Source organism: Mus caroli, chromosome 4 (assembly GCF_900094665.2).
Source record: "Mus caroli chromosome 4, CAROLI_EIJ_v1.1, whole genome shotgun sequence".
NCBI lineage: Eukaryota > Metazoa > Chordata > Mammalia > Rodentia > Muridae > Mus > Mus caroli.
The window spans coordinates 96,822,164-96,836,562 of record NC_034573.1 but is presented as its reverse complement, the minus strand read 5'-3'; the positions used below and the strand labels follow the sequence as shown (position 1 = coordinate 96,836,562).

Sequence of the window (14,399 nt, the reverse complement as noted above, 5' to 3'; positions counted from 1 at the left end):
CCAGCTGGAGGGGAACCCTCTGCTAAGTTCAATGGTGTAGCCCAAGCACTTGGAACAGGAGCTGGCCGACAGTGGGCACCCAGTGAATACTTGTAGAGTGAGCATGTCTGGAGATTAGTACAGGTCTATTGTTATCTTTGATCTTTATAGACAAAGCAATGGGGACAGCGTGTGTATGTGAATACAGGGCTCTAGCTCAGGGGTGCTCCTAATAGACAATTTTATTCATATTTTAAACTACATGTCCTATTTTATTGTTTCCAAGATTTTCTCTTTTCTTTTCTTTTCTTTTCTTTTCTCTCTCTCTCTCTCTTTCTGTCTTTCTTTCTTCTTTCTTTCTTTCTTTCTTTCTTTCTTTCTTTCTTTCTTTCTTTCTTTCTTTCTTTCTTTCTTTCTTTCTTCAAGACAGGGTTTCTCTGTGTAGCTCTGGCTGTCCTGGTCACTCTGTAGACCAGGTTGGCCTTGAACTCAGAAATCTGCCTGCCTCTACCTCCCAAGGGCTGGGATTAAAGGCATAAGCTACCACTGCCCAATAAATGTATAGCCCAGGCTGGCCTCGAACTCGAGACCCTCCTGCCTTTGCCCCCTTTAGCAAATCCTACTGGCTGTTTCCAAGATTTTAATGTTTATTTTCTACTCAAAAAACAACTCATCACCACTAAACCATTTCAGAGACCACTAAAACAATTCAACAGGGGAGTCTGTAAATGAATACATTTCTAGGATGCCTATAGATTCTAAGCTATGAGTCTACCAACTATATTGCTTCTAAAAGTTTGTAATGATCCCTAAACTCGAGAGGAGGAGCTGCATTCTAGAACAGGGTATGAATTTTTAATTTATATACAATAAAAGTAAGGTTTATATTTAGTAGCAAGAATTTGTTTGTAGTACCATATAATTAAAAGTAATTATTTACATAAAAAAGCACAAGCAGATTTGTATTCTAAAATATTCAAGCTCTCATTTGCTTTTTAGAAGAATAAAGCTGAGAAAGAAATAGTGAGCCCCCAATTCAGTGCAGGGAGGCAGAGGGAAACGCAACACTGTTCCAAGCTCCCAGATAACTAAAAGATAGCCTCACCTATCAGTGGTCATTTCCAAGTGGAATGGCCTGGCTACCTGGAGTGGCAGTTATTATAGAAACAAAGTATAACCCCTGAGATGCGACCATTTCTAAATTACCTACCCAACTGTGTGTCATAGGTAGTTTTACCCTTGTGTAAATACAATCTATGCATTGTAAAGGCAACTTGGAAAATAAAGAGATACTTTCTAAATCTCTAAATGTTACCTTCTCTTTTCAGTTAACCATTAGCAGTTTACTTTTGTCCTACAAGGCTCCCCATGTGAGTGGGGGGGACCTCTCTTTCCTTGAGCCCAGCAAGCCAGTCCCCTCTACCCATCAGGATTTAAGAGGCACGGCTCCTCTTACCTTTGCACCATCTTTCCTGCCTCTGGCTGAAGTGATCGGGAAGAAATAGGCCTGCACTGATGTGTATGGCTGTATGCATGATGCCATGTTTCTTAAATAACCTTGAGTGTGGAATTTTCCAGGTGGAAGGAAGCCATCCCAGAATTCCTGGCATCAGCACCCATAGCTTTGGGTTTGACCCCAACCTGTCCAAGGACAGGTCTGCCTTGTGTCTTGAGGTGAGCCATGGGAGGGCACAAGGCTCGCTCCTCGGGTGTTCTGTGTTTGGTACTCGTTCAGTTAGCTGTCTGAGGTCCACAGGAAGCAGAAGTGGGGAAGGTGGGCTTACCTGAGGGTACAGCAGCAGTGCCAAAAGACATAGAGCCAAACACATCTGCACTCCCCGGAAGTGTCTGGGACGACGACGGGAGAAAGGCATCACCTGGGGTTGCAGGAGTCTGTCAGACAGAGAGGGGAGGGGAGCAGATGCATGAGGCCTGCTCAGCACTCCACACGGATAGGGGGAGTGAGGCGGGTGTCACTAAAGCCAGAAACAGTCTGAGTCACTTCTGTGCTCCACTGGCTGATGACAGAAACATTATGCTTATCCCCAGGAGTGTGTGTGTGTGTGTGTCTAAATGAGCTGCTCTGAGGACTAAATGAAACCATGCATCTAAACAATTAGTTTTACCCAGTCTTTCTTAAGCACCACACATGGGCATAGTTGATGCTCAGTACATGATGGGCAGTGGGACTACTCATTTGAGCCCCTACCTCTGGGATTTTTCAGGCCAACTTACTCTGTTGTATATGACTTTCACCACTTGCAAGCAGCCAATTCAACCTTAAGTATATGCACTTGAAGCCTACTGCATTCTCTGTTATAGCTTGTCACTTATTAGGTGGTCAGTAAACAGGTGGCTAAATAGACAAAGGAAGCTTGTGGAGAGGATAGAGTGCTGGTCTATGTGTCCTGGAGCCTTACAGACTCCTGCTTGAACCTTCTTTCCCCTTGCAAAAGAGAACAAAATACTTTCAAGAAGACAACCAAGCCATAGCTGCGTATCTGGAAACTTCTAGCCCCAACCTGACCTCAGCTGCAGCTCCAGAAAGGTCAGCTGCCTGAAGTGCTGGGTAAGGGGTGGGGGGTTGGGGGTGGTTATCAAAATAAGAATGTCCATCCCTGTTAACTGTAGGCTTCTGCCTACAGTGTAAGTCTGTGTGATGCCATAATATCTTTGTCGGTCCCCGCCTCCTCCGTTGGAACAGACTGGGGCAAGCAATTAATTCTGAAACCATGGCAATTAGACAGGGCCATTTTTAGACCGTCAGCTTCCGGGACGAATGGCATTGTTCTGAGGATTACTAAATACCCATTTGGATTGCACTTGGGTTCAGGGCCAGAAACATAGCCCTGAGCTGCTGTGTTAAGCAGTTTTGCACACTGACAGAACAGCCACCCCCTTCACACTCCCTCCCCCCACACACATGGCCTTGAAGAAGTCCCATGTCTTCCCTGGGTCTCAGTTTGCTCGTCTGTACAATGCAGGGGGAAGGAAGGAAGAGCCCCTCAGGCCCACTCTTGCCTGTTCTCTACCCCAGCTGCTATGTACTGAGGGTGCTGCTGTAGGAGCGAAAGGCTCCCAAGAGAGACCTGGCTTCTCTGGGAACGAGACAAGATTGCAATGGACATCAGGGGTTGGGAACAGGGCAGCTGTGTCTGGATTCCCCAGTGGCAGCTGTGGGCAGCAAGGTCTCAAGCCATCTGTCCTCAGTGGTGGGATCGTAGCCCTTTCTCTGGGAGGTGCATCCCACCAAGGAGCTGTAGTGCTATGCCTCTGTTTGCACAACTGGGTGGTGCCAGGAAAGCCGTCCCACCGCCTTCAGTTGGTGCAGCCTGGCGCTCTATCTTGCCACACCTCTGGGGAGCAGGCAGGGGAGGGGCTGAAGAGGGCATGCATGCATTTCAGTAGCTGCTGCAGTGACAAGACTGCTTATCAAAGATCTGGTACTAAGGTTCTATCCTGCTTTGTTTATTCATGCTATTTTCTTTCTTTTCCTTCTCTATCTTTTGTTTTTAAATGTGTACTTTCAAAGAAAGGCTCTATGCAGTCTCAATCCTCTCGCAGGCAGTGCCCTGGGTGCCCTTACTGAGCTATGCCTGTGAACCCAGAACTTCATGAGTGGCTCAGGGAGGCACGGCTCATGCTTTCCAAGGCACAAAGGTAAGCCAGTGGAGGGTGAACCCAGTAAAGTGGGAGGAGAGAAAGGAAATGGGGAGGAAAGAAGACGGAACAGAAGGGGCTTCCTCTCCTGAGCTGCCCACTTGTGCGGTGGGTGACCAGGCCCATGTTGACGCATGCTTCCTGCCATGTTAAGTTTCGTGTCCATATTCTCAACTCAACTACCCACCCTTGGTAGGCTCAAACTATGCATCTTTCCAGACTCCCCTCTTAGAGCCTTAGGAGGAAGTCACAAGCAATGCCCTGTGGTCGCTCTAAGCATGGTGTCATTTGTTTTTTACATCAGAGACTTTGATCCTTACTCCTTTATAGTAGAGGAGCCTGAGGTTCAGGGGCATTCCTTGAACATTTAACTTGCAAGAGCAGGAGTTGAGATTTACTAGCCAGGCTCTCTCACCAAACCCAGATTGTGTCACTGTTTGAATGAAGGGTCAGGCAGCAGGGGCTCAGAGGGTGGTACATACTTACAGGGGGAGAGGTTATATCAGGAGGGGTGGACATGTCTCCAAAAAGTTCTAATTGGGTCACAGCCTGGAAAGACACAAGAGGAATCATGTAAGCATGAGGGCCAATGTTGCTGGACTTGCTTTAATATGTTGTATTGTGAGGATAACCCCCCCACCCCCGTTACTACCACAGATCAACTAGTCACTCCCTACTATACTTCATGGCTCCAAGGCCATGGATGGAAATACAATCCTACAAACTGCTTCTTTCAAGAGTAGAACCACCCACCCCAAAGCCACCCACCTGTCAGAATGCCAAGAGACCACTATGAGGTCCTTTCTCAGTTAATGCTCCCAACAGCACTAGCACTGAGAGGCAGGATCCCTTAGTCACATTGTTTTGTAAAGAAACAGATTCCCATAGAGGTGACATCAAAGTCACCCAGGTCAGGATTTGTAATTTCTATATAGAGAGCATGCAGTCAAATATGTATTCCCCAGAAGTCTGTCTTTGGGATAAAAAATGTGGTTGAATGAAAAGAAAACATTTCATTTAATACCAGGAAGAGCATCAAAACCAGCCCAGTCTACACACTATCAATCACTCCTAGGAGCTCCATGCCTACAGACACGGCTCCATCCATCTTCCCATCCATCAGACAGGGGGTGTGAAAAAGCCTGACCAGAAGAGCAGAAGAACCCTTTTAAGATACACTTAGAAATTAATCTGCATACACTTTAGCTTCAGGGCCTATAGGGATTCTTTGGCCAGGAACCAAAAGTCCTGAGTTAATTATGCAAAGCGTATAATCACACGCTTTGTGTGAAGCTGTCCACGGAGCAAAACCTACTTCCCACTCATCTTCTCATCTTAAGTAAGGGCTCCCAGTGCAGGCAACGGCAAAAACCCAGTCAGCAGAAGGCACAAGAAGAGGCTGGCTGCACTGCTACTCCGGTCCCCACATAGACATTTAGCTTCAACTTGGTTATAGGATTCATACCACAAGAGAAATGACTACTCCTTTTCAAGAGTGAGTCAGCTTTGAGTTCAGAAGAAGGTCCCACTGTTGGGTATGCATATTGATTCTACCTCTGAAGCACCTCCCAAACTTCTCTACCCAAGCTGGGTGATAGAGTTCTTCTGTTAGAGATTTAAAGCCTAAAAGCTCTAAACCTCAAACATTCCAAATCCCAAGCATTCCGAGTGTTGATATGGTGCCAGAAATGGAATATTCTGTACCTGACCCCCAATAAGGGCCATGGTAAAAAAGTGCTAGCATATTAATACACACACACACACACACACACACACACACACACACACACACNAGAGAGAGAGAGAGAGAGAGAGAGAGAGAGAGAGAGAGAGAGAGAGAGAGAGAATGACATTGTAAGTATCAGTATATACAAAACAGAAAAAAAGTTAGTGTTTGGACTTTGGTTCCATCTCCAAGGTATGTCATTCTGCATATGTCCCAACTTCAAAATCCAAACCACGTTTGGTCTCAAGCATTTCCAATAAGGGATGCTCATAATAGAGCTTGTTTGTTCTCCTACTTGGCTACGCTTGGCTGAATGGCACCGAAGACTCTTTTCCTGGACAAGAATGAAGCTCATCTGTGTGAGTGCCACTTCCAATCCTCCCCCCTGGGCTCTCAGATTGAACCACAGTGCCTGGCACACACCAAGTGTTTTCTTTCTTTTAAAGGATACAACATTCTCCCTGCAAATCTTGAAGAAGGGGCACTGTACTTGGTGTTAGGGGCATAGAAAGAACTGCCAAATCCTAACTGTGGGGAGTAAATGGTCTGTTGGGGGACAGATAAACAGATGCAGATCTCTTCAAGGTAACAGGACAGAAAGGGTGGCCAAAGTCTCTGATGGGGAACTGGAGCCCATCAGTGAGGGGGAGAATTTGGTCAGAGTTTTCCAAAGGAAACAGCCTGTCTCCCAAATCCAATAGGAGAGGTACAGTTAGCTTGGTGACAAAGCCATGGAAGACAATATGGAAGTGTAAGAGCCAGGAAGAGCACTGAGGAGGGCAGAAGCTATTTGGTGCTACCAGCATGCACCTCTCCTGGGGGAGGACATGGCAAGGGGACTGGCTGAGGCTAGCACAGGCATTTGTGTACATTTCAATCTTCTCCACTGGCTCCCCTAACACCTTCAGTCTCACCCAGTGATGGCCCAGCAGCTGATGTGCACAGAGCAGCTGGGGTGTAGCATGTGCTTCTAAATCTGGACCCTCCTGGTATTCCTGTGCCAGCCTTCTTTAGCATGCTGATAACACCTCACCTGATAGGGTGAAGACTACCCTTTGATCCTGCTCTTGCTGTATGAAAGACTGACTCTGCCTAATGAATTCAAGGGAAGCTACTGGGCTTCCTGGAGTCCGGATCTCCATGCTTATAAAATGGCTCAGGACTATTTTCAGCGTTGGGAAAATATTAAAATGAAGTTAATAATTAAGTCACACAATTTACATCTCAAATGTGTTGGACTCGTGGCAGACTTTTACTAACATCGTAAAGATAATTTATTGGCTAATTTTCTCCTTAAGCACAACTTTTAAAATAACCTCCTTTCTTGAGATATAGCCCTTCCTCTTGCCAAATGATTTTCACTCAAGGATTAAACGAGAAAAACACGGGGAGGCATAAACCATAGGCTGTTATTTCGTTTCATTGGATTTGCTGTTTAAATAGAACCCTGAGTTAATTAAATTTTATAGAAAAAGGGGGTTCTTGGGCCATAAAATTAAAAATAATCTGAATAACCACATATGATGGAGAATCAGGAATAGTATCTATTTTCACCGCCCTCCCCAACGTGAACCCCAGCCGATTATTTGTAACCTAATAAACCATGTTCCATCTGAAAATATCTGGAAACACTGTCCTCATCCATCATGTTAAAGGCCTCAAGAGAATAAAGCTAAGAGTTCACATTTGTAAAACACTTTACAGCGTACAATAAGCATTCCCATACATTATCATCATGTTTGACACTGCCTGAGCCTAGGAAAGTCAGCTCCATGGTCAGTCGGCACTTTACAGACGCCTTAACTGAGGCTGAGGTAAGTGACGGGGACAAGGGGATTGGATGCATGGACCTGCCAAGTAACCACACCCTTTCAAAGTCTGTCTGCTGATTCACCGGTCCCTGCTCAGCTTTTATTAATGGTGGTAGTGAGCTCTATGACATGTTCCAACTAAAAGCTGTGGTTCCCAAGAGACCTGCTCAGTGCACACCCGGGGGAGGCTATTTACAGCTATAGCTAGAGATGTCTGTTCATGCTAGAGGGTTGCCTGCCAACACTAGCATTCCAAAGGGCTTCTGGTAGAGATGTAGCTCTAGGTGGCAGATGTTTCTTTTAGAAGATACTGGGTACTTTGCAGCAGAAGGTGGACTGAGGCTGACCTGCTAAGGCCAGTGTTTGAGAAATGAAGGCTTTGAGAGGTTTGGGTCCAGCCCCTTGATATCTCCCAGCAGGCCTTGCCTTGGCCTAGCCACTTTGATTAAATAAGTAATAGTTTCCTAAGCATATGAAACACTGTATAGCTGCCTCATGATTTGTGCCCCATCCCTTTTTTCAACATGACTGTTGCAAGGTGACACAGTTGAGGGAACAAGATGTCACTGGCTGACCTTCACAACACATTCTCTCACACACTTATTCCCCATGTTTTGGCAACAGGAGATCCCAGGATCCTTCAGGTAGGAATTCTTACCATGCATTGGCTACTGTGCCAAGAGCAGGGACACATGCTCCCTGAGGACACCATGCTCTTGTCCCTGTGTTCAGTAGCTGGATGCCTTATGGAAGCTAGACCTACACAGTCAGGCCATGCAGCGCTAAGGGGGACAGAGTCCAGAGGATCTGAAAGGCAACCCATCTTCAGGCCTCTGCAAGGGCTCTTTCTAGTCAGTCATGCCTTTCCCCATTGGCTTCTCATCTTCCTCTCAGGACACAAAGATTGTGTTGTATTTTCCCCACCAGCATATCTGGGATGTGTTAGGAGACCTCTAAAATACTCATTGAATGAAATTAAGGGGTGATATTTCCTTTTCAATACTCTTACACACACACACAAACACCCATATCCCATATACACACCCACCACATAACATACATACATACATACACACACACCCCATATACACACCCATCACCCACACACCCCCACATCCACATACATACCACACCCACCACACACACACACACACACACCCTGTTTGTACATACACTCTTCCTACTAAACCTTACAGCACCTTCAGTTTTCCTGTGAACATTGCAATGGGCACCTACTGGAGCAGCAGAGAGTAGGACAATGGCCATTTATGCAGGTGGATGAGGACACCATGGGACACATGAGGTTAAGCAGAAGCACTCTAATTTAACAGGACCCTGGCAGACTCACCTTGGTTGCCTCGAGAAGCTCATCAAAGTCCATTGACAGGTTCCTGTTCTGCAACCACAAGGCATGATGGATGAGCACAGAATGAGTGATGGTCCGACAACATGAAACAGTTAAACAGACAAGGCCCTCGCATTCTTACCGGCGTGGCTGCGGCAAAGCGCGAGTCGAAATCCTCCAGCGGCTGGCTATTCTGCAAGTGCAAGGGATGATGAATGAGGAGGGAGTGAATGACACACAAATGACATGGATTTATGAGTTTAATGATGACGGCAGCCATGGTTTACACTCCCCTGGTCTCAGTGGGCGGGAGCCGATTCTGATGTATGGCGAGAAGCCTGGGATATGTTTCCAGCATAAGCAGATGATAAAGCATGGGTCTGATTAGGAGACCCAGCAGCAGCATGTCTGGAAAGTCCACCTTCCTGCGACTAGATACCCCACTCAGCTAGGCCCAGAGGCAAGAGCCAGTGTATCCACATAGAACAGTCTTCTTTGAAAATGAAGACTCGCCATCCTGTAGTTGCCAAACTCAATTGTGTCTTAGTGCTGATTCTTTTGGTTATTTATGGTATACAAAATAACGGGGTCCATTATTAAATTTTCATATTTGCACACACACACACACACTCTCTCGCATCATCAACCAGTTGTGCCCATCTTTTGTGCTATCCCTTCTCTTTGCTCAGCCACCTCTTCTTATGCCAGCAAGCTTAGTTCCCTACTTCCCTAAGCCCAGGTAACTGCCACCACCACCGCTGCTGTGAAACTTCTCCTTCTTCGAGTCCTCAGTGCCTCAGCTGCACCGAGCTGCTCTATACAAAGTTCTTTCATGAGTGTAACTTATTCCCCAAATGCCCAGCAGCTCCCCAGGGTCTAATACATAAGCATTGCCCAACAGAAATGAATGAATCCATGTTTTAACAAGTGGCTGGCAGCCGGCCAAAACCAACTGTTCTCTTAACTTATAATTCTATTGTATATATCATGTATTATAGGAAATGTATAATATCTACCACACACGCATATCTTAATAACCTTGTTTTGGTCTATACATACAAGCTAATTATTCTTTGGATAATTTCCAAGTTAGCTCAATGCTAATAGCATCTGTGCCTACTGGCATTCGAACCGAGTCATTGCGCATGAGCAGAGAGGTGACAAGGCTTCCTAATTTTGAACAGGGCTTGGTTCAGTTGTAAAATACTGTCCGGTTGCTAAAATCGCCTTCACTCTGCCCACAGAAACTGTAACTGCTACTTCCTCCAATGGGGCGGGAGAACCAAGGTGCCCAGGACCACTGTCATTTAGAACAACGTCAGTAGGTTCTGTCACCTGTCTCCACCAGCATCTAGCTCACCATGGCGACAAGATGAAAAGTTGTCATGTGCAATAACTACAGAAATACTATGTCCACTTCTATGGGGACTGATAATTACTGCTATTGTTATTTAGCCACAGGTGTGTGGGGCTGTGGGGAGATGGCAATCATCCAGGAGACCATGTAATCTATGGTGTGGCCCAGAAGGTTAAGGTTGTGTCACTACATCCCTTATAAATTCACATACTCCTGGGGATTTATGGCTAGGCCCCTACCAACTAGCTCTGGGTCATAACTTTTAATAAAAACATTTTTTAGTGTCCAAAATCTCATTACATCTGTCCAATATAAAAAAGCAAATGGCTTCAGAACATGATGGATGAATTAAATAAATTTGAAAAACAGCCCGTGGTGGAGTCTCATAAAAGCCTCACCATGTGCCACATAATGAAAATGTGGGAGGACCTCTAGCATCGGTGTGTGCCTGTCACCTTCCTGGTGACAGAAGACATGGCCTCTGGGGAGTTGCAGAAGTGAGGCACGATGAGTGACTTCTGTACATCCAGAGGAAGTTCAGGCTAGGAATCTGGACAAACATGTGTCCTAGGAGTTACATTGGTCAGGCCACTTCTTGGTCACATGGCTCTGGAACTCAAGGAGACTCACTTTTCTCTATTTCTAAGTAGCAGCGTGAAGTCATTCTCCCAGTCTTACTGAAAAGTGTGCATAGCTTTGTTTGGTATTAGGCACAATGTAGACGCTCAATAAATTACAGCCATTATTTAGTACCTTCTCTTATCTCTTGGCTCATTTTAACATGTGTTCTTTAATCTGAGGAAACTGTTGTTACTTGATGTTGGGAACTAGAATAAGGAGCCTTTAGTCTGTTCTTGACTCCATTTCCTTCCTTCCAAACCCCTGTCTTGTTCCTAGGCAGTTTTGCCAGACCATTTTCTTCATGGTGGTATCTCTGATACCTTTGGTCTGCTGCTGTCTTTGGACTTTGGCTTTGTCACTGCTCCAGCCTCCTTCCTCCTGTCTGGTGTGAGCATAGGTGACAGTGCAGCGCATCTGGCCAGTGAAGAGGTATTTCTAGTCAATGCCCCATTTCCCAATAGAGACTCATGTCTAGGGCCTGGAATCCATCCCTTGGCTCCCACCCAGTATTTGCTTTACCCACACCTAACACAGGACTCTTGGCTTGGCTTACCAATTATCTTCAATTTTTGACTTTTCTTCTGGCATTTCCCCCTTCTTATTTGCTTTGTATTTTTCTTTTAAAAAACTCAACAGGGTCAAGCATACCAGGACCTCAGCATTCTGAGAAGAGATTTCAGGGATTCCATTCTCCCTCACTCTTGAAGAAGACACTGAGATAAAGTTCCCATGAGGAGTTTCCTGTCCCATAGCAGAGGAATGACAACTCTATACTGGGAATTGGGGGGAGAACAGAGTGATGACCCTCGTGCAGTAAAAATGACAGTGGATGAGATAGGCTGTGTGGTACAAACATCAGATAGGAGGAAATCATATTTATGGCTGACAACTCAGGAACTTGCCATGGTTTACAATGTAATCTTGGGCTGCATAACACAATACTGTGGAGGAGGCATTCACAAAACCCTGAGACCTGAGCCCCAGCCTCTGCTATAGGATTCTCCTGGAGGCAGAGTGGCGGGTGGTGGTTTTGCCAGGTTTCCACAGGTCCTCAGTGACTCTGATGTGCAGCTGGCTTTTCAAATTGCTGTGCTGGGGAATGGATTCTCTTCAGGAATAATCAGTGAGCATCCTACTGGGAGAACCGAAGGCATCCTGATTGATTAGGTAATGGATTAATTAAGGCCTTCAACAAACATCGCTGGTGGATTTCCCACCTGCTAGGACCTAGACAGGTGCTGGCGACACAATGATGACTAATACACGGTCCGTGCTCTCAGTAGGGCCGTGAGGTGTAGTCCTTGTCATCTGAAGCAGACAGAAATGTGCATATGGGAGGGGACAAGGCTTTTAGATCTAAGCTAGGACCTGGGCCAAGGCTGCAAAAGAATCAATTCGATTATCCATTTAGATGGCCCGGGAGGAATGGATTAACTTAAGTGATTTGTAACTACACACAGGTGGGTAGTATTAAGGATACCCAGTGATTGCCAGCACCCGAATGCATGCTACTTTCCCAAGTGCATGATTTAACAAGCAGGGCACATGCTAATTAAGACTAATTCTCACGGGGATATCTAGCAGCTTATGTTCTGCACCACTGTTAGCAAAGAGGAGATGGGCCACTTTGTACTTCTTAGGAGACAGTCAAGAAACGCTTGGCTTGGGAAGTGAACTTGGGTGGGGGCTGCTGGGGGAGGATGCTGAACTACTGTGTTGACATGCGATTCTTCCCCAGAGCTGCACTGTCTGGTAGAACGTTCTATGATGGTGGAGAGTCCTGTCTCTCTCCAGTCCAAGCTGGTAGGAGGTGTATGCTGGGTACCACGGAGATGCTTAATGGGACTGAATTGGGAAACTTACTTTGGATTAGTTTCACCTTAAATAGCCACAGGTTAGAACTGCGGGAGCCAGCGCAACTAGACAGAAAATGCATGAAAAAGTAAACCATCAGCCATGCATCCAGTGCTGGCCCCTTTCTGAACACTAGGCTTCTCCTTCCTTGTGCAGTTTCTTCTGCTCTATTGAAGACTCTCCCACACTTACACGGACTGGACATTTTCTTTGGGAGAATTTAGTTCCTTGCTATGACCTGAGAGAACCACGAAATCACCAAGTTCAGTTTGCAATGACCGCAACCACCTTCTGGATCGAAGTTTTCTCCTTCGTCTTCGTCTCCTTCTCTTTCTCCTCTGTCTGGGCTAAGCCAGAGCCAGATACTTGTGAGTCTTTTAAGGGGAAGTTTCAAATGGAAATTCATGAAGCCAGCTAAGATTGCTGTTTCAAGTGGAAATTCATGAGGCCTCGTCAACAGTCAAAGGAAACAGAGCTGCACTTTCTGCCCACGTGTGCCAGGCCTTACAAGATGTGAGCTTGACTCCTGCCAGAACACAATGCTGTGGTTTAATGGAGGGTCTGGAGCTGGTGTGAGGACTCAGCTTTGGGGTGATTGAAAACTGGTCTCTAAGTACCCCAAGCTGGGCATCCTTTTGCAGCCAAATCTCTTCTTCCTCTAGCTATTGTTCAGGACGTGTTCTATACGTCTATCTGGAAGCTTGATAGAACACGCTTGAATGCAGTAATGAAGATGGCGTCCTCCCTCAAAGAGTATATTGTAGGCGGTGTGTTCAGTCTCTCAGACAATGAAACATTTAAACCTTACTTCCTTGAAGATGTACTTTGTTGCTATTGTTGCTCTTTGGAGACTTTTGATACAGGGTCCTGCTATGTTCTGGTCAGGAATGGTGTGGAACGAGTCTTGTGGTAAACCTCCTGTCCCTGCCTTCCAAGACCTGAGTGCTTGGGTAACAGGTGTGTACCACCATGCCTGGCTTGCCTGTGCTGTGAAAAAGGATGATAGAGATAGAGCTCACAAGCACTGAGCTGACTTCAGTGACTAACATGAAGGCGCAGGGGCAGCCTTGGCAAAGACTCTGACTCCACACTCTATTTTCTCACTTTCCCCTCTTGTGAAGAAAGCCTGATTGATGTGCTAGCACTTAAAAGCACAGGGTAGTTAGAATAAGGTGGATTTAGGAGATGGGGAACTGGAGATTCAGAACAGCAGCATCAGTACAAAAGTGCCGTCCACTGTCTGACCACACCCTCAGGTACGCTCCTGGTAAGCTCATTTGGTCCTGGAACCAGACTTGCCTTGTGGGAAGAAAACAGGGCTGATGGTGGGTACCTGCAGGATGGGTGTGCAGGGAGAAAGTAATGAAGAGGCTGCAGGGCAGACGGCAGCCTGTGGGGCATAATCTCAGAGTGCCAGCTCCTTTGAGTCCTCAACAGAACTATTGAAAGGAGTGAGCCTCAACCAGCATTCTCTCTGCGTCTGCCAAAGTTAAGTACTTGTTCTGATATTCCCTTCCTGGGGCCCACTGGCCACTCGACACACGCCTCCAAAAACTGTGACTGAAATCTGTCTTTCCTCTTTCTAACATCAGTCACATCCAAAATTTTACTGTAGCAAAGAACAGGTGACAAAATGACGAGGGTGAGCAGGTGTCAGGTGTGGGAACACCTGGGAAGTGCTGGTCCAGGGAACAAGGTCAGCTGCAGAAGATGCAGCCTTTCAGATACAGGCACTGCAGGCTCCTGCCCGTGACCTTTCCCCCAGTTTTGAACAGTAACCAAAGTGAACTGTTCTGGCTCTGCCCCACCATATTCTTTCTCTTCTCCATTCTTCTCCTTCCCACCTTTGCCACCTATTTTGGAATTTAGAGGGCATAGAAACTGAGGACATGATAGCTCTATGGTATGGTTAAGGGAAGGTTTTTATTGTAGAAAAGAGGGAAAGAACAGCCAGAAGCATCTGAAAGAGTCCCAAGCAGAGAGAGAGGGGAGAGGGGAGAGAGGAGAGGGGAGGGGGGGGGAGGGGAGAGGAGAGGGGGACGCACC

General features: G+C 46.3%; 1 protein-coding gene across 5 annotated transcripts in view; it reads right to left on the bottom strand.

Moving 5' to 3' along the window:
• Positions 1 to 14,399, bottom strand: part of Dab1 (DAB adaptor protein 1) — an 853,780-nt gene that overhangs the window by 22,174 nt on the left and 817,207 nt on the right. For 4 of the 5 annotated variants that reach the window (XM_029476418.1, XM_029476419.1, XM_021160238.2 and 1 more), the window contains 2 exons: positions 4,126 to 4,188; positions 1,764 to 1,872 (listed from right to left, as the gene is read on the bottom strand). In XM_029476418.1, the coding sequence (XP_029332278.1) occupies positions 1,764 to 1,872; positions 4,126 to 4,188 (172 nt within the window). Of the gene's footprint in view, positions 1 to 1,763; positions 1,873 to 4,125; positions 4,189 to 8,524; positions 8,573 to 8,663; positions 8,715 to 14,399 lie in introns of all 5 variants that reach the window. The other variant, XM_029476417.1, reaches the window with a different exon arrangement.